Source organism: Cololabis saira, chromosome 10 (genome assembly GCF_033807715.1).
Source record: "Cololabis saira isolate AMF1-May2022 chromosome 10, fColSai1.1, whole genome shotgun sequence".
NCBI classification, from domain to species: domain Eukaryota; kingdom Metazoa; phylum Chordata; class Actinopteri; order Beloniformes; family Belonidae; genus Cololabis; species Cololabis saira.
In genome coordinates, this window is record NC_084596.1 from 38373296 (window position 1) to 38394691 (window position 21396).

At 38.5% G+C, this 21396-nt stretch overlaps 1 protein-coding gene across 2 annotated transcripts in view; it reads left to right on the forward strand.

Annotated features, from left to right (window-relative positions):
* brinp2 (bone morphogenetic protein/retinoic acid inducible neural-specific 2) overlaps positions 1 to 21396 on the forward strand; it is a 230807-nt gene that overhangs the window by 181911 nt on the left and 27500 nt on the right. For both annotated transcript variants that reach the window (XM_061732840.1, XM_061732841.1), the window contains one exon: positions 6850 to 7086. In XM_061732840.1, the coding sequence (XP_061588824.1) occupies positions 6850 to 7086 (237 nt within the window). The remainder of the gene's footprint in view (positions 1 to 6849; positions 7087 to 21396) is intronic.

A 21396-nucleotide genomic window follows, 5' to 3' on the forward strand; every position in this document is an offset into this window, starting at 1 on the left:
CATGTAACAGCCATGCTTTCTCGTATCATTGTTTTGAGGGGTGAAATGAGAGATATTGTAGGCTGGGCTTCTTCACACAGCACAGTGGTAGCTTTTTTAATTGGTGTGAGAAGTTTTACAATGTCCTCAGCATTTCCAATGTCCGTTGTGTCTAAAGTGTTAACATCACGTCCCTTGGGTCTTAGTTCATCACCCAGAAAGGCTGCAGCAACTGCTTGTCGTTGCTCCAAGTAAGGCTCAGTCATGTCGAGTGAACTGTTCCTGAGCAAGGCCCTTACCCTTCGAGTAACTACATCCACGATAGGTTTGTGCACTGGAAGGTTTAATAGTTTTTGTTTACTGGTCAGCACAGCTGTGGTTGTTGAAATGCTACACGTCTAATTCTAACAAGAAGGCAGCTCACAGAGTTTACCTTTAAACCCGCCTGGGAAACCAGGTTTAATGTGTGTGCAAAACACTTCATGTGTGGAGACACCCCAGCCTCTTTTACTGCTACTTTCATGTTTCTTGCATTGTCTGTTACAACAGCAATTCCTGTGTGATTATTATTCATGTCAAGTTCCCACTCTTTGACGGCAGATTTTAACACTTCGGCTATGTTGGTTCCAGTGTGTGATTCAAAGAGAGCCCGCGTCTGTAGAACAAAACTTTTCATCTCCCATTCAGTCGTCAAAGCAACGGCTGTTATTGTCCCGTAACTCTGTTGCTCTTGAAGTCCATCCATCAGTGCTAAGTGAGATGCACTCTGACTGTTTAAGGCTCTGAATTACATCAGCTTTGGTCTCTTTGTGGAGGGCAGGGAACACGGTTTGGCAAAAATGTGCTTGTGATGGCATTTTATATTTAGGCTCCAGCTTAGCCACCACCCTTTCTGAACCCCACACCTTTCACAGTTGTAAAAGGATGCAAATCACTCGCTGTATATTTTGCGATGTTTTTTGTTATCTCTTGAGCCTTTGAGCTGTTTCGAGGCAGCACTGTTGTAAATGCTTCATGTTCGAGTTTTTTGACCCGACTGGACCTTAACACATTCTTCAAACATTTCGGTGTGGTGGGTTATCAAATTACTTCTCATGTTGCTCGTATTTGCAGAGTTGTACCACACTTTGCACTGGCAGTGTTTGCATACTGCCTGTTGCTTGTCCGTCACCTTTTCTCCTTTCTCGCTTCTTGACACGGCAAAACCAAAATGCTTCCACACCTTAGGCTTAAAAGCCGCTGGGGCATGCACAATCTCTATATCGTTATCCTGCGTATCCATACTGTGCTCACCACCTCGCCGCCTTCTGCCATGTGTTGCTCTTCATTTCTGTGCGGTCTGTGCGCGCTCTCATTGGCTCACACAGGCGACTGACCGATGACGCAGACGCAAAGGATCATGGTCTATGTAGTTTACCATGCTGTGCTCTGCCAGAGTGGACTAAAAACTATCATTTTTACTTCAAGACTTACGATTTAATACCATGACAAGACCACAAAGATATCGCAGCATTTTTACTATTGCGATATCGCCAATATTGTTACACCCCTAGTAATAATCCTAAAAGCCCACCATCAAAAGGAGACACACACAGGTTTTTCATGAAATTCACAGTCTAAGGTCTAGAGGCATGGTGTGATAAAACGAGTTTGAACTAAAGATAAAAGTAAGTGATGTGGTTTTCTTTTTAACAGCGTATCAAGCCAGTGTGGTATGCCAAAATAGTGGCTAGCACTCTCATTTTACTGCAAGAAACTTACTGACATTTGTGGTATTTGTGAAATTTGTAGGGTTTTCCTGCATCTGAATATGTTGTCTAAGGGTGCCGTGGTCCACGCATGTTATGTTTACTGGAGATTCTGTACTGACGTAGATGTAAGCATGTGTTAGTATGGCGTATGAGGCCGCATCAAAAATGAATACATCTATGGTACTGAACATGTCAAACCGCTTCAATGGCAGTGAAGCATCAAAAAGCTGTGTTGTTTGATACCTAATTCTGATAACTTGTAGCAACACCATCACTATGCTGTCTAACACTCAGTGACGTGCCACAGTCTCACCTCTCCAATTATCCAATCTCGACATGACAAATCAGCACAAGTTTCAAACAAGCTTCTGAAAACACGATTAGCATGCTCCAGTGCAGCCTGCGGTGGAGAAATCAACTCAGAGGATTTGTCATCACTTGTTGATTGTGTCATTCAATCCGTGATGTCATCTGTTTTGAGCATACAGTAAATGATTGTCTGATTCTGCTACTGTGAAAATATATATGTGAAAAACAGCTTTTCGAGTCAACCGTAGCAGAAGTTAAACTGAGTTGCTTTTCCTTTTTTTTGGTTGTGGAAGTAAAACCCAATCTTTAGTTTATTTTTCTTTTTGAGTTGGAAAATAAGGCTGTGTAAATGTTCTATGCCAGAAGAGAGATGTGACTGTGTGTAATACTGAGCTTCGCAATCTAAGGACCAGGATCAGATCCAAAGGTCATCTGAGCCATAGTTTTGGTTATTTGCAATAAAAACCTTAAACCAGTGAATAAGAGCAGACAGCTACTGATGTCAAATGGAGCTTAAACATAACTCAATTTATACAGCATTCGGTCATTTGTGTATCATTGAAAAGTAATTTAAAAATAAGTTGCATATTTTTCTAATATTAATATCTAAGGTAAGGCTGTTGTAATTATAAAGAAATTGCACACTATTCATGTTAAAGGTTTGAGCCTGGCATTCCCCATCAGGTTGTAATTGATAACTCTTAGCAGAGAGGACTCGTGAATCTTGACTCATTAAGAGATTGTGTAAGTGACAAATGCTCCTTTTTACTGTGTGAAATGTAATTAAAGCAACATCAGTGTTAGATTCATAAGATTTTTACTCTTAAATAGGTAACAAATTAATATTGCATCCAGGTGGCAAGATAATGATTTTCCGTCTTTACTTTCTGCATCTCCATGGCCTCATGTTTTTTGGATCTCTTGTTTAAATCAAAATGATTTTGACTTAACTTTCTTTGTTGCTGTACTTTATCATGGAAATTATTAAATCTCTTTCATAATTTTTCAAAAACATTTTATCATCAAAATAGATCATGTATTGGTTGCCCTGATTACAAATATCAAGTACAAGAATCAAATATATCACTGATATTTATTAAAATCACAAAGTTGTTTCTGGTTTCTTAAAACGTTGACATACACTTGTAATGTGTAAATGTACTTCAGAAGATTTACTGATGTGCTTCTTTAATTGGTCGGTGAAAAGACTTTTATCTTCTATTAAAATGTAAAAAGATATGTCTGCTTTCATCAAATATTCTGAGTTTATGTCAACCTGATCATTTGAACTTTACTTTGGTGGCCCACTTTTGTCCCACGTTTGTCACAGTTTTATTTCCACCTCAACATTCATACAGACTCATTTGCATCACCTGAGTTCGGAGTCATTTTAAATGGTATAAAACACTAAAAAAAGGTTCATACAACCGTGCACTTTGTGACACTTCCAAGCGTAGATTTGTATTCATCTTTGTTCAGTAAATGTGAACATCGTGATGAACACGGCGGGCTTTTTACTGAATACTAATGTGCTGCTGCAATAAGGACGTGTGTCAAAGGTGAGTAGCAGCAAGGTGAGATGAGGATGAGTCACCAACAAGAGCCTGTCTGACAGCCGAGCTGAGTAATTTCTCCTCATTTTCAGTCTGTACTTTTATTATAATGTGTTTAAAAATCAGCCAAGTTAATTAGCTAAACAGAACAGGTTTAGGACAAAGTGACTCTGCAGCATAGTGGTGCTTGAAGGCTCATCCAAACCTTTCAGAGGGAATATTGAAAGTTATTTTGGATTAATCTATAAATGTTTCAGTCTTAGGGGTAGCTTTTATTGTAATATACTGTAGCAAAGTATAACACATATTCTATGGAGGATTTTTTGTGCCAAAATTAAATAAATAAATACATCATTAATTAATTAAAATGGGAATGAAATATATCATTAATTAATTAAATGTGTCATTAATTAATTAAAATTAGAATGAAATATGTCATTAATTAATTAAAATACAATTCATTTTAAGTAAAAATATATATTTATTATTTCAGCATTTAAATAATTAATGACACATTTAATTAATGATTTCGTGTTGCGTGTGAATCATGAAATGTAAAACTGCATTTAATTAATTAATGACACATTTAATTAATGATTTTGTGTTGCTGAATCATGAAATGTAAATGTAAAACTGTCAGTTTCACTCGTCAAACTCAGTGGGCGGATTCCAAACACCTCATTGGTTCCCCTGCACATCAAGTCAAGATGGGAAAGTGCAGAAATAACTCCAACAACTTCGAGCAGTTCCTCTGCTTTACATGCTACATGCTCGGGGTCAGCAGGTCCTGCTTCCACATACTCTGCAAGGTCGAAGATATCGCTCACCAACTCTCTACAAAGTTCACGAAAATCCTCCAAACTCACAGCTGTCATGTTTAGAAAATCCAAAGCAGTGGATTCCACTAGATTTGCGTTAGCCCCGCCCACTGAGTTTGACGAGTGAAACTGAGTTTTACATTTTTGCAACACAAAATCATTAATTAAATGTGTCATTAATTAATTAAATGCAGTTTTACATTTCATGATTCACACGCAACACGAAATCATGTCATTAATTAATTAAATGCTGAAATAATAAATATATATTTTTACTTAAAATGAATTGTATTTTAATTAATTAATGACATATTTAATTCTAATTTTAATTAATTAATGACACATTTAATTAATTAATGATATATTTCATTCCCATTTTAATTAATTAATGATGTATTTATTTATTTAATTTTGGCACAAAAAATCCTCCATAATATTCATCATACCAAACACTCATATAATTTTATATCTAGGGGTGTTCCTTAGAGACTTTAAGGATTGTACAGTTAGTCTTAATCATTCTTGCGTTATCGCAGTGTTTTTGACTCTTGTCTCTTCTGATTTCGGTTGCTAGTTTTGGTAAATGTAAGTAAACAGTCTTTTGCACATTTCTCTCAACTGGAAGGAAGTGTCCACATGTTTTAAAGGGTAACAAAACTTTCTAATACCATGTCCAACTCTGGTGCAGAGTTACGCAGGCCGATCAGTGTTGTACACTTTGCTTGCCGGTAGATCAACTATGTGAATGTCTTATTCGGCAAACTGCTCATGTACACACATGTACAATGCTACAGGTCAGAAACTTGTTAGAATGTATTTGTTCTTCATAAATTAATTATAAACAGCCACGAGAGATGCTAGATGCTGAGAGTTAGCCCTGAGTACAGAACATTTTTGTCAGCTTGTATTACAGTAGCAACCTCCTTTATTTATTCATTGGTCACTAATATAATTCTTGACCGCCTGTATAGGAAAACAGATTAACGGATTATCTGAAAGGCGTTGGCCTTTGGCTCAGCTCCCTCTTCACGACAAAAAAATCCACCCACACGGAACAATGGCCTTGAGACTTAAATGTTGCTCCACATCAAACAATAGTTAAGATGGTCAGGATTCCTGCTTCTAGGGGACCTTTGAAGATCCAGCATCGGAAGGAGGCCTTGGGCCGGATCCAAGCTCTCACTGATCTTTGAAACGTCTGTCTTTTCTAAGCACAGCTGGAGGAGATGGACAGGAAGAAGAGACCCTTGTCTCAGATAAATTGTAGAAAATGTATGAATGGGGTTGCTTAAATGCAAGTGCAATATAGTTCATTTTGCCTTGCTCCATAACTCAGAGTATAACATTTGCACGCACAAAGCTGTAAACAAAATGTCATCATTTTCTTTTGGGCAATGCCACAACACAACCAGTATCCTCCCATCACATTCAATGGAGGAGCAGTGCTGCTGACAGAAAGCAGCAGACCAGGTCATTAATATCCTGCTGCTGAAAGCCACTTTAGGAGCAGTGGTATGTATATGCATTGCTAATATTTGAAACTGCACAATTAGGCTCATAACAAATGTTAAAAAACAAACTATAACCTATTTTATGGAACAACTATTACATTTTACATGTATTAAATGATGGTTCATGTTTAAAGGCCTTGTTCCCCCTTGTCTTCTTCTTAGTAGTGTAACCATCATTATGGTTTTTTTAGTAAGCTGTCTTCCAACTTGAAGAAACTCCTTCCATTTTTCTTTTCCTCTTCATTCACACAACCACACCTGCACACAGATGCACTCAAAAGCAGTAAAAGCCCTTAAAGCACTTGCATGAGCACGGAAGCTTAAAAATGCAACTAATTAGATCACTTTTCAAGTTACTGAAAGAATAAATACCAACGAAAGGAAAAAAAACATGCATATTCAGAATAGGGGAAGCAGAATCGACTTAGCTGATGGGAGTCATCCAGGATTGATTTCTAAAGCAAAGAAAGCGGCAGCTTTTGATACATTATGTCAAAAACTGAGGATTATTTGGCAGACAAGGAGACAAATGTGCACCAATGGACACCTGCATGTCAGCCTTTAAGACGTTCAGATTCAGGAGGGTTTTATGAAAATATGTCTTTTACAGAGAAACTTGTATCCAATACCAGAGATCCCTGCTGTCTAAGACAATTATGTAAATACTGTATGAAATAACATATCCTGTAAATGCAGATGAAATTTCCAATGCCTGGTGTGAGGAGAATTAATCTAGATAATCCTGTGAGTAATTGTATTATGAAGGAAAATCCTATGCTCACAATTTTCGTCGCCAAAAATGCAGCTTCACATTTTGAGCATGCGGTATCCACACTAACCCTTGTGAAAGCATGTGGAACCAGCTTGAAAAGAGCAATATATTCAAAGTGAGGACACGCTTTACTGTGTGTTTTACTACTTTTTCCAGGTTTGCAAGATGTGCTGCCAGAGTTCCTGCGTGGGCGATTTGTGGAGGCAGCCCTCAGCTACGTGGCGTGCAACTCGGAGGGTGAACTGCTCTGCCGCAACAACGACTGCTGGTGCCAGTGTGCTCCCCGGTTCCCAGAATGCAACTGTCCCTTTGCCGACATCAAGGTCATGGAGGAGAACCTGGAGAAGAGCAAAGGGGCCTGGAACAACTTCAACCAAGAGTTTGTGGAATCAGGTATGGGGCAACCTGTTGAACTGACTTATAAAAACACTGAGTTAAATGATGCTTTGGTCCAGTGTCTGAAAAAGCCTAAAGGATGCTGTGTATATTTAAGGTAATATTTTGATCTACAGTTGATCTGAAGTTTCAGTCTTCAGTCATGTGCTGAATACATTTTAAGCCCAGCTGTGAGGGTTGCAGTGATGGTGATGATTTCTTAATCAAAGGTGGATGCACATTATATTCTCACTGTGTTTAATGAAGCTCTGGAGGAGCTTTTCTTATGCAGGATTAACTGGTAGCTCTGGTAGCTAAAATGAATAATTGGACCTCAAACTGGTTCCACAGTTCCCTTCTTCTCCGTCCTCTCTGGAGCTGGGCAAAGGAAAGGCCCATTTGATGTTGTTGTAAATTGGGATCAATTATGTTAAAACAGTGTAATAGGTGCACACGAGCTCCCCCACCATGGTTTTTATCTTTATTTTTTAGTTTTTTTGTGAAAATCCATAGGATTTCAAGGTTTAAGGGGACACATGTGAATGCTTTCCTGCCTTCAAGGTTAAACTCTACATATGTGTGAATTATTTATCTTCAATGATCCATTCGTGAAACTAGAAGGCATTTAAGTAAAACACTCATTTAATTTGGTCTTGACTCGTTCTCCTCAACACGACGCCAACATTTTCATTCAGCGGTCCTCACTGGCTGTTTGTTTTCAGCTTGCTTTTTGAAATCACTGCAGACTTCACATAGTCATGTGTAAAAGTTGATTGCTAGCACGCTAACCTGGCAGAGACCCCTTCAGGTGTACAATTTCACTCTTGTTAAATCGAATTTCATCAAGCTGGCCTGCTTTTATCAAAATTATTTATTGCAAACAGAGACACAGGTGTGTGTTCTAATGGTGCCAACGATGCAGAACAATTTTTTTTTTTTTCTTACATCTCAACTCATTGCCAGTTCACCTCTTAATGACTTGGAAGGTGTAGATGGGTTTTAATTGGAGACAGGTTTCTGGCAGCTTTTTCTACACTTTGCAAATGTATTGTGTTTCCCTGCAGAGTTCAGGTGGTTGCGTGCGTGCTGCTGTTTGTGCGGAAATTGCTTGGTGATTGACATTATGGTAGTAAACAACATTTCTGTGCATCCATTTAGCCTCATTTTGACAGCACCTGGTTTTGCAAAGTTTCCTCTTCTTGCCAGGAACTAGAACTTTCCAAAGATGCACTGACTGTGTCAAAGTCTAAAGGGAAGGAAGATGTGTGTTCATGAGGTATTTTGTCTAGTGCTGACATTGTGGTTTTTATTAAGAGCCTGTTTTTTTTTTGCTGTTTATCATGAAAAATGAGGCCTTTAGTACCTTCAGAGGCTTGTGTGTTTGAGTAATGAGCTAAAAATGTCAGGGAATGCACAAACATTCACACGAAGACAACGCTGGCACACGCTGTACTGCCACAGGCACGCCTGTGTGAAAGAGATCATCAAAGTTTTATCTAATTTTGTGGAGCACGCGCAATCATCTTTAATATTCACACAAATGCCTTGTATGAAGCAAATTGGGATCCAACATTAATTCTGAAAAGATGAGAGGAGGGGAAAACTACATGCCAAATATTATTTGACTTTCAGGAGCTTTGTGTTCGTATTTATTGTTCCTCCCTCCTCCTCCTCTCTGTACTTATTTCTTTTCTGCATCTTCTCACTCGGTCACACACACAGACAACAGAAGACACACATGCAGAGGGTTTTTGTTTTTTTTCCTTTTGCTTCTGGGGTCCCGATGAAGATGGGCTGAATTGTGCTGGGTTAGGCTGATACATTTTTTGTGGTAAAAAGAAAACAACTAGAAGGATTGTGTGTGTGTGCGTGTGCGTGTGCGTGTGCGTGTGCGTGTGTGTGTGTGTGTGTGTGTGTGCGTGTGCGTGTGCGCGTGCGCGTGCGCGTGCGCGTGCGTGTGCGCGTGCGCGTGCGTGTGCGTGAGAGCCCGAGCGCTTGTGTGTTAAAGAGAGCAAAAAAGGACAAGGAACTAAGAGACTAAATCATAGTACGAGTCAGAGAAAGAGGAGAATCATGCCCTCAAACCTCAGCTCAGTAATTTAAAACCATCGTCCCCGAGTCAAGTTAATAGCTAGAATCACACGAACACCAATCAGAGCAGCTTGCTGCTGAAAACGTCTGTCCGGATAGAGCTCATGTATGATTTTGGGAGGGAAGATGTCTGGGGAAGATATGTATAATTTCTGGAACATCTCATTTTTGGTTTATTGAAGTGAAAAACCAGCTTGTCTCCAGTCGAATCACAAGAAGCTCTCATTCTTCCTCCTGCACAGTGTCATGTGCTGTTATTGATCCTGTTTCTGCCATTGTTAAGCATTTCTTTGCTATTTTATGTCGTGCCAAACCACAGTATTATTCTAGTTTCATTCATTAGTTTACGGCCATTTCCTTAATTCCTGTACTTGGATTATTCAATTCAATTCAAAAGTCTTTATTTTGAACATGATAGTAGTGTAAAGTAACAGACAAGCTTGAAAATACCTAAACAATGAATGCAAGAGAGACACTTTTTTTTGGTAGCAGCAGCAGTTTTGACATGTTTGAGTAGGAAGAAGTAAAAAACGTATAACTCCTACCCCTTGAACTCAATACCATGTTTTCTGATGAACCTTTGTTATTAGATATCAAAAATCTTGACGTACTTAGAAGTTACAAAAATGAATAGTAAGAATTGTAAACAGCACAAATATATAGTGTGGTATACCTCAGTATTAATTAGCGGATACCTGAGATTATGTTGTGATAAGTGATCTTTGACACCTTTGCTCACATTAAATGTTATACAGTGACGTTCTTCGATTGTTTAATCTTACATTTAGAATGTAATTAATATCAATAAACAAAACTGAAAGAACATGTGACAAACCGGAAATCCAGCTGATTGTATTACTTCTTCTGTTTAAAATGTTTACATAAAAACAATATTCTAAATGTAGTGGCTATGATAATGTGTAACATGTCAAATAAAATGTGCTTTATGTTTTTGCGTTTAATTCCTAAAAAACTCAACATCTTAATCTGGCAGCTTCAGGTTCAAGGTGTAACAATAGTTACTCTGCACTTATATAAGGCCTATTTAACCTTCGCCAAGTTGTAAAAAGCACTTTACTGTTCCTTGTATTAGCCTTTCACACAAACTTTCACTCAGCACTTGTTATTACACATGTGCCCTTTAAATACAATATTCAGCACTTTCTCTCTCCTATCGCACACCAGAGAATTTGGTGGGGAGGCGTTTAGGATTGAACATCAATGATCCACTTTTCCTGCTGGTCCATGCCCATTTTAAATGATTAAAATGATTAAAATACAGACTAGCTCCACTCTGGATGTGACTGACTGATGCTGCAGATGTTGTTTCTTCTTGCATAACAAACCCCCTGGAACATTAGGTTGGACAGTGCTGGGAACAGGACAACCCCCCCCCATAACAATAAACCAAAACCACAAGATAAATCTGAGTCACATAAAAATGTAATTAAATTATGAATACATTAATTTCCCAGTTTAGGATTGGGCATCACCTCATTGTGCTTCATCACAAGTCACGTCAGGAGACAGGCTGAGGCGGCAAAGGGGCCACTAAACAAGCTTAAAGGTGAGACTCATAATGAACTACAAATGGGGGGTTAACATTACCTCATCAGTAGCATGTCAAATCCAACATGCAGCCCTTTAAACTGGAGCTTTGGGACATGTCCTCAACTCACTCAACGAACATGAGTTCTTGGGGACTGACTGTGTGAAGTGTGAGGAAAGGGTTTAACTAACAAATGAGGTGGCTCATCCATGAAACATGAGATGGAGCATCTTGGTAATTAAGATTCAATTCCCTGCTCCAAGGGCGGGCAGGATGTGGTGTTAACGTCACACTGAGAGGAAGGCCAAGAGAGCAAAAAGGAGCTTTCAATCTTCTGCTGTAGTCAGTCCATGTTGGTTGAAACAGATACTGATCCAATTATCAAGTCCAACTTTCGTTCCAGTCAGTCACCTGTAAGATTCACACTTTGAGTTCCTCGTGAATCTTTAATTTAGTAAACTACAGGTTTTGTTTTTTGTCTGTATGTTTTTACTCTCTTGTGTCCGCATGTCTTGTGAAAAATGACCATGAATGTCGATAGCTAACCAGGAAACATCTGTATGATGAGCACTGCCATGCGTATCATTTTTGGTCCCTCCCCCCCATTTGCTTACATAAAGAGAGCTGCATACTAGTTGGAGGGGCATAATCCTATTCATTAGTAGACTAATTAAGCATGAATGTGGAAAATAAAAAAATAGATTTAAGTCCAACATTGAGATTATGTCCCCAGTGTGAGAGCTCGTGATTTTGCCTTTATTTTTATTACCACAATGGATCTGAAATTAGACAATCAAGAATAGATCTATTGTGGTAGGGAATGAAAGTAAAATCACAAAAGCTCTGGCATTGTCCAAATACATCTCTGTATCCGCTGCTTCGCATTATTAATCGGATGTTCCTGCTATAGTCATGTAGCCAAGTGAGAAAACATGTTAATAAAACCAGTTAGGCAGATAATACACAGAAATGCAAAATGTACATTAATGGTGCTGACAAAGTCAGGTATTGTTACACTGTTAGTGTGGCGTGATGTACGTACACTCCAGAGCATGGCCTCTCTAAAAGAGAAGTCCCCTGCTTACTGTAAGTAGTCCTTGCATAAAGAGAGAAACAGCCAAAGCTGTTCAACAACAGACAACTTTAACTTCTGGCACTATCACAATAGCATCCACAAGCACACTCAACTCCAATAATTGCTCTGCACAGCTGCACTGAATGGCAGCGAAGGGAGATGAATGTTTTTTTTAAATCGCAAATGCATCCTATGCTGTAAAACCTGTTTCTCTTCACAGCTAAAAAAAAGGGAAGGAAGGAAGGAAGGAAGGAAGGAAGGAAGGAAGGAAGGAAGGAAGGAAGGAAGGAAGGAAGGAAGGAAGGAAGGAAGGAAGGAAGGAAGGAAGGAAGGAAGGAAGGAAGGAAGGAAGGAAGGAAGGAAGGAAGGAAGGAAGGAAGGAAGGAAGGAAGGAAGGAAGGAAGGAAGGAAGGAAGGAAGGAAGGAAGGAAGGAAGGAAGGAAGGAAGGAAGGAAGGAAGGAAGGAAGGAAGGAAGGAAGGAAGGAAGGAAGGAAGGAGGGAGGGAGGGAGGGAGGGAGGGAGGGAGGGAGGGAGGGAGGGAGGGAGGGAGGGAGGAAGGAAGGAAGGAAGGAAGGAAGGAAGGAAGGAAGGAAGGAAGGAAGGAAGGAAGGAAGGAAGGAAGGAAGGAAGGAAGGAAGGAAGGAAGGAAGGAAGGAAGGAAGGAAATGAGCCTGAAAGAAACAAAGAAAGAATTCAATTTAATTGGTGTAGTTTAGTAGCATTTAGTATCTTTTAGAGCAGTGTTTTGGGGGCTCCAAAGACTGAATGTGGTGATAGATTTATAGTTACAAAGGTTGAGTTGAATTGGTATTTTTTTTATCGTTATCGGGATAAATGCCAGAAATTATTGTGATACATTTTTTAGTCCGTACCGCCCAGCCCTAGCACCAACTAATAATACCCAACTGAGTCGGAAGTAAGAACATGATCAGATTGGTTGTTTTTGAAGGAAATTTGATTTAGTTTTCTACACCTACGGTCCAGAATCTAAAATTCTACAACTTTCAGATTAATCACTACTCTTCCATTTGTATGTACTGGACTGAGTAAGAGGGTGTGGCCCCCGGTAGCAGCGAGATTGCTACAGAGGGAAATCTCAACGAAGGATGACTCAAACTGATTTGTACAGGTAAAAGTGGCTCGAAGCCCTCAACAGTTTGCAGAGAGCCTCGGGGCATTTTAGAATTTCCTCAGGTTTTTATAAAGATGAGCTCTGTTGCTGGTTCATGGGTAATATTCATGACAACCTCCTTCCCGGACTTTTAACAGCTCATTGTGCTCAGCCTCGTTTCCTGGCGCTCCAGCTGCTGTGCGCTACTTTCAGATCATTGACAGGCAGCGCTGCTTAGCCATCATCTCACTACAACTGGCAGCCATATATCCAGGATGTCGTTTATCCATGTCTTTCCTTTTTCTCTCTGCCTCCGTTTCTCTCCTTGTGCATGTTTATGATGGTTTCCTCACCTATTCCGTTTTGCTCATATTTCTCCTCTTGTAATTTCGCAGTGGATTACAGATCATCTAATTGTCTGTCTTCCTCTATAATGTCATTGAAAATGAATCCCTGTAAGCTAACAGGGATCTGTTTGATGCTCTATACCACCCACAAATAGTCCTGGCATGAATTCCACTCAGCGCTGTCAGAACTGTACTGCTTTGAATGTTTGCCCAGCTTCTCCTCGATTATCGTCATAAAGCATGCTGTCTCAGGCTGTTGATGTAGCACATGTACGTACCGGATTTCTCAAGATTTTTTTCTTTTATTTTTTTTTTTTCCCGAAGTTCCGAAGATAGGATTTCAACTCATCTGAAGATTTGGCAGCACTTTCTGTACCTTTTCAGTTATTTCACTGAATTTACCTCACGAATTGAGTGTTTTCTGTAAAGGTTGCCTTTCTTTCCTAATCATTTCTTCCTTGATCTGTTTTTCCCTTTTCAAACCATTTTCAAAACATGCACAGTGCATTCTCTCTGGATGGAGGCTTTCATGAATTCAGCAAGTAAAAGGCCACAATCTCGAAAATATTGTCATGAAAAGGGTCTAACTTCCCACACTGACTCGTGTATGACTTCATATGGTCTTGCTTGCGTTATTAAAGAGGGAAATACATGGAGGGCTTTGGTTTTTCCTGTGCAACATTTGATTTATATCCCTTCTGAGATTAATCAGGAATGTTTGAATTTGACTTGAATTGAATTATTCACACAGGTTAATTGTTCAGAGGTGTCTGCCAGGCAGTTTCTCATCTAGATAAACCATGTAAATGATAAAGCATCGCTGATTTTACCCTCTGTTTAAGGAAGAGGAGAGAAACTGAGTTTTTTCATTGATTTCTCTTTTAAAAAACTGCAATTATAACAATTTGGGCAAGCAAACAGAGCTTTATAAAAAAAAAGAGACAAAAAGGGTATAAGTAACTGGAAACACACACAAAATACATGAAGTTAAACCTTGAACAACTCTACTTTTACAAAGGAAACATTTTAACAATACATTTTCCCAGCTTCCATTAAGAGAACAACAAATAGTCAGAAAGACTGATTGTTTGAGCAGACACTACTTACATTTTGTCAGTTGTAATAGAATTGAAATAATAACACAAAAAGCCTAAAAATGCTTCCCATTTTGTAATTATATTAATTAACCCCAGAATATAATGCTACACTATATTTAATGAGAATGGGGTCATCTTTATACGCAGCCCAGAAATCAAAGGAAACTATCCGTCTACTGCCCGGTACACCAGAAAGTAATTGGACTCTATTTCTGTATTTAAAAGCTACTTAGGCTGCTGGCTTTGAACCAAGAGCCAAGATATTTTAATTATGAGACTCTTACAACTAAAACTGCTTGCAGTGACAATGACCATGAATCTAGTTTAATTTGCATGATATGCTCATTTGAAACCAAAAGAGCATCTTCAGTTGCATTTAGGGCCGTGGTTTGTGTCTTGGCAAGGGATAAAATGAGACCCTGTTGCTGCTAATGATCTGCAAGAATTCAGATCAGGCTGCGGCTGATAAGATATGATACGCTTTTATTGTTCGGCAGAGAACTCAGCATGGCCTCACTGGTACTGAATACATTAATAAATAAATCAATACATGACTCACTAGCATTAATAATAATAATAAAAAAACATAGTCAGAGGGTTATGAAATAAATAAATAAAAAAGCTCTGGAGTCGGGTATAGACTGTTAAGTCTACAGGGGATAGGTTTTTTTCAAAGCAACGGAGAACTGATTTTATGCAAAAGCTTTTTTGTAGTCAGCAAAAAAACTAAACGTTTCTACAAGCTTTGACGCAGATGTAGCATCCTCGCAAAAATTACAAATCCCTTCAGCTTAAAGTTTATATTTTCTGACAGACAGGTGCGTAAATCTGCTAAAAGTTCAGTGGTGGGTTTTCTCATGGGACATGGTAGTCTGGGGAGCCCCCTACTGGAGTGTACTGGTATTGTAAGGTAAATCTTTTAGCAGGTCCTGATGAAAGATAACTTAACTTAAATTAACTCGCATCTGAGAGGTAAAGTAAAAACTGAAGAAGACAGGTAAAATTAAGACAGAAGTAGTAATTTCTTCAATTACACAGCGTTTCCTCTCTCCTCTTATTACTGTCTCACCCTCAGTGGATCAGCATACGCTAGATGAGTTTTAAAGTTAACATCTAGTTTTCTTGTATTTTATTGAAGAAATGTGTAGCCATCATTAGTGTCTGCATCCAACATAAGGCACCTTACCCTATAGAATAAGTTGATATGCTGTTTTTATTTTAAAAGCCAGGTTTTCTCTATATATTTTCTCCAGAAGTTCTAACTTAGTATTACATTTCATTTACTCTTTGAACTGATGCCAGCAATACATTACTTTGTCACAAATGACTATGCACTGCGGTAAAGATTTGTTAATATAACAGCATTTTAACACATTTACAACAGCAGAAGCACATGAGCAACTCTTTAATAGAACTTGCCCGTAAGTCCTTTGATGTGAATTCAAATTCTCTATATAATGAAATGTGACAGGTAAATACTTGTTTCTTTGTTTGCTTGCTCTTCAATTTTGATGCTGCAGATTGCATACATAAAAATGATAGGAGTTTAAATAGATGTCACTTTGTGTTGAGACCCTCAGACACGCAGTGTCATTAATAAGACAATGTGTTATTTATAGTTGTTTTAATTGTCTTCTCTGCATGCTCATATTGACATCTTTATAAAGATTACTTCTAACTTTACATCTGTTAGTTCCCTTCATGTCAGGATATAACCACCACGTAGCTTGCAAACTGACATCATCATGTTTTTCATATCTGGACTGTATAGTCTCAATTTGATTGGTTGACACAACCCTGTTCATTAATAGTTGATGTGACCCCGTTCAGATTAAATGGTCAACATTGCTGCTGACACCATGAGCCTATGGTAAAGCTACGCTTTGGCTTTGACGACACTGATCAGGTCACTATTTTACCCAGAAGTCTTGGAAATGAAATGAAAGCGGCTAAATTTAGATGGTTTGGATACATAAAGAGGATGAAGAGTGAAGCGTGCTGGAAATGGAGATGCCTGGCGGGAGAAAAAGGAAAGCCAAAGAGGAGATTTCTGGATTTGGTGATAGAGGAAATGCAGTTGGTTGGTGTGACATAACTGGAAAGAAGATGATCTACTGTGGTGATAGCTAAAAGGAAAAGCTGAAAGAAGAAGGACAAGGAGAGGATTAGCATATCCTAAAGTGTCTGTTTAGAGTAGTTCAAGAGCACAGGCTCACTCCCCACAACAGGTTCCCCCGAGTCCATAAATACTACCAAGAAATCACACACTCAAACATACAAATCAAACATTGTATGTTTTTTATCACGGAGGATCATGAAGCTTCACTGAATTGGTGACACTCACCGTACGATAATGTTCAGCTACAGAGTGGTAAAAGATAAAAAGCACTCTATTGCCAGACTTGACCGAGTGGTGAATCTTATCAGAGATCACAAACGAACACTGTCTCTTTCACACGTGAAAAAAAAGAACCCAGATGATTTAAAATGCCTTTTCATTTGATGATGCAGGATGAGACGAGCTTATTCTTTCTGTTTCATCCACTGAAATGTCCCTGTCTTTACATTCGCCATCTTCATTATTAATGCCATTTCAAATGCTTTTTGTGGTCTTTTTTTATCACAACTGAGCAAACTCTGGGACTTCTAACTAACATTTAACCCAATATAAATACTCTAAAAGGACTAATTGGGTAGTTGCAACTAATGTTCTTCTTTTGGCAAGTGGGCCAAGCCCTGAGGCAGCGAAGCAACCCAAATCATAATCTTCATACCACCATACACCACTCCGTGTGAATGATGTTTAACTCTACAAAAAACTAGCTATTTGGTAGACGTCTGGTGCAGAGCGTGTGTTCATCTTGACTGAAGGATGTCATCATGCAACCTAGGGCTGGGCGATATATCGAGATTTTAATATATATCGATATATTTTCAAACACGATATGGTAAGAGAATATATCGTTTATACCGATTTAAAAAAAAAAAAAATTACATTTTTTTTTTTTTAATGATTTTGATATAGCTTATTTTGGGACAAATTGACTTGAATGTTTTATTTGAGATTTGCACAAATGTTTTGTTATTTGCACAACTGTCAACCTCAGTGGAAAAGTCTGCCTGTTACTGTCTACATTGTATTAATTGCACAGTGTATTTCAATTTAATTGTTATGCAGGAAAGGGATATTTGTTTTATTTTATTCAAGAAGCATTTTTATTCTATATATGCAGGCAGTTTATTTTTATTTCATTTGTTTTATACATTTTGATATTGTGCAGACCTCTGTTAATAAAGGAACCTGTGTGACATTTGGCACGAGGCTTTGTATTAAAACTGACTGACTGTTTTTTTAAGGGTTTGCCTCAGAAAAAAATGAAGCTAACAGAGATGCTATGCTATAATGCTTTGGGGGAAACCCCAATTAAGGCACAGAAAAAATATCGAGATATATATCGAGTATCGCCATTCAGCTAGAAAATATCGAGATATGACTTTTGGTCCATATCGCCCAGCCCTAATGCGACCACTCTGTATGTGACCCTTTCATCTGCATTTACACCTTTTATACCTCCCTCTTCCCTTCCTGTTTCTTGCGGCTGTTGACCTTTTGTTGGTATCTGCATTTACACATCTTAGATCCCCCTTCCCTTCCTGTTTCTTACAGCGGTTGGCCTTTTGTTACAAAGCATATAATGTTTCAATTTTTCCACGACACAACACACATTCATAAAGACAAAACAAGGATGTTCTTCTTGAAATGTATTGCTCCTTAGCTGAGACAAAATGAAAAGACGAAAAAAAATCTAAAGTGATCTAAGTAATGGGTCAAGCTTATCAGTTACTCATTTGCACATTAGCAATTCGGGAGTAGCATCCGTCTCTTTTAGGCTCTGATCGTTGTCTCTAAGAGCTCCTTAAGGAAATATCTGCATCTAACTTAAAAAAAAAAAGAAGAAAGTTGTCTCCACTAGCAGGAAAACAGTGTTAAGTCAGCAGAGAGAGTGGACAGGAAATGTGAAGCTGTGGCCCAGACAGATCTAAGCTCAAGCTTGCTGGATCTCATCACAGTCAAATGAATCTCAGGAGTTCACGGTGTAACGCCGACATCACGGGGCCATAAGGAATCGCTGCGGCATTTTCTCTGCACTTTGATCCAACCTACACGATGAAGCCATTCCATTTCCCTGATCAAATGACAGCCATGCAGTCTGCATCTGTAGATGTTTCACCGCCGTTTCAATGTATTAAAGCCAGATGCTGCTGTTTATCTCTCACAGCCAATTAGCACGCATAACGCAGATTTGAGAAGAGCATAATCACTGTATGTTTGTTGTTTTTTTTTTAGCACTGTAGATCTTTATAAGACACACATTGTGAGATCTTTCACATAAATGATCATTTGTTCCTTGTGTTGCTAATGTTTATATCTGCCTTGATTATCGCAGAAATTAAAGTTAATTCAGATGAGAGGATTTCCGATCCAAAACTCAGTCATTCATCGTAGGAGGGCTGGCATTTTGTTTCTTATGTGTCGTCCTCAGCCCCTCTGGCTCATTTGTTTCAACGCATCCTGTTTGGTTTAAAAATCCTGCAAACAGAAAGCAGCTCCTGGTCACTGTTGCAGTGTTACATTAGGAGCCAGCGGGGGAGGAGAAGCATTTAAATGGCCGAGTCAATGGGGGATTAAAAAGTGTGTGGAGAACGGTGATTCATTTTTGTGAAGCTTAATGCGTTGAAGCTCCCAGTCACTAGAACAGCATGATGACTGTCATAAAGTTTATTCAAATAACTGGGAGGGGGGTGTTATTTTACCCCTTCAGAATAGGAAACATTGGATTGTCATTTACGAAAAGCAAAGAGACAAACAGCTCCTCAGTTTTCTGTGCTCAGTTATTTTCAGACAGTATTTTTCCATTAAAAACTTACAACTACCTCTGCAATAATATGAAAGAAACCAGGTATCTGTGGTTATTCATGCCTTTTTTTGACACAAATAATTTTTTGTGTTAAAATATAATCATATTTGACTCGGGTAAATATCTCACCAATTAAGATATTGGTAAGCGAGGACAGAAAGGACAAGGACAGAAATCGTGGCACCCTTGACTCGATGCTTTGCTGCACAACGTGTCAGAGCACTCACTGCCATCAAGTGATCTTTATTGTTCGCAGTGAGAGTTTTTTTTATCATCCAGCGGGTGTTTGTCTTACCCTTCCTAAGCAAACTGTTCTAGCCGTCTCAGGCGTAAAGTCTGCCTTCTGCACATTTTTTCATCAATGTTTAATAACACTGAGATCAGTGCTCACGGAGGGACTTTTTCAAAATATATTTTTCTGGGTGCCTCTATCTGCTTTTATCTGTGTATTTTTAGTCATTATGTTTTGGAGAACCCATGACTTATAACTGAGGCTGAGGCTCCTGTATCTTTCGTTTTACTTCAGGATGCCCTGATAGTCTGGAGATTTCATCAGGCCACGCACAGATTCCATTCCCCTGTGCCAAATGTTACAAAGCAGCCCTACAACATAATTGAGCCAAACATTAGTTTCACAGCAGGTAAAGTGTTATTTTCTTTTAAAGATTAAATCTGTGAGCACAGAACTAATATGATATATCAAGTTTCTCTGTCTGGGGTTGTTTTAAACAAGCATACGATGCTGTCGCTCTGGCAGTCCCAGTCTCCCCTCAGAAAAACATTACTTTTAGTTCTTCCGGTAACATTGTTACATCATTGTTTTGATCTGTTCGTTTGTGTTATGGGAACCTTGCTGTTTCAACATTTTATCAAAGTAAATCAAAATGAAACAAAAAGCTCAACCAAAGGATTGTTCACTAGCACTACAGTTCATTACAAAGTAAAATGGATGTATTTTCCTCTGGAGTTGGTGAGATTAACACTAAGTTTGTGTGCATGGCAAGATAGTAGGGGTGTGCAACAAGGGTACCTCACGATTCGATTCCATTTCGATTATTGGAGCTTCGATTCTTCGATTCTTCGATTATAACGATTGTCGATTCGATTCGATTAATGGTGCCACGATTCTTCGATTATTGTGATTTTTAATGCTTTTTTCCATACAAGATTGATTTTGTCTTCATCTGTGGCTACATTTGTAAATAAATAGCCAATCAATTAACTCAGTTCCTCTAACAACACTCATTAAGTAAATAACAAGGTTTTTTGAACATTTGACATGTATTTTTCAAAGACACAAAATAATTTATTTTATGACTATGTAAACATTTGCTCTTTGACTTACTTAACTTTGACCAGGGAAAGCTGCACTTGCATGAGAGCCCCCTCTATTGGTGGAAAACACTGAAAACGGTCAAGCCCAGGATTTAATGAGTTCATTAATTCAAGTAAACCAGATATGAACTCAGTGTAAACATATCTGCCATATTTCAAGTGAACAATAAGAAATGTGCATTCTTGAAAATGAAATGATTCAGCAGCTTATTCAGTCTGGAATCTGGATAGGATAACTTTAAAAAAAAAAAAAAAAAAAAGATTTTATTTTTTTTTTTTTTTTAAATAATCGATTCTTAATCGTCACGTGACGCATCTCGATGCATCGACACATCGATGAATTGCACCCACCTCTACAAGATAGTAATATAAATGTGTGTATTTTAACATCAGCATATACTATCAATGTATCAGGGTTATGACACATCAAACGAATGGCCAAGACCGAACCGAACTTGCAAGAGAACCAGTTAGAAGTGGCCCAACGCAACAGAAATGCACTAGATGGAAAGTAGCTCTTATGACAGTGGAAACAATATTATCCACTAAACTGCTCCATCAGTTTACAGTGTGTCAAAAAGCTGAGGTTTTTGGCATATTCTCTCCTTTAAAAGCTAAAATGAACTGAATTAAAGCATTACTTCAGGTGATGTTCAACACCGCCACAGACTGTGATCGCTGAATGTTGCAGACGGAAAAGGTGGAAGGATCGTGGCTTCTGCGTGATTTTTAGGGTTAGCTGTTTGCAAATAAATAAGTAACGAGAAATATACAAATCCTGTTACCCACATTAAATAAGATCT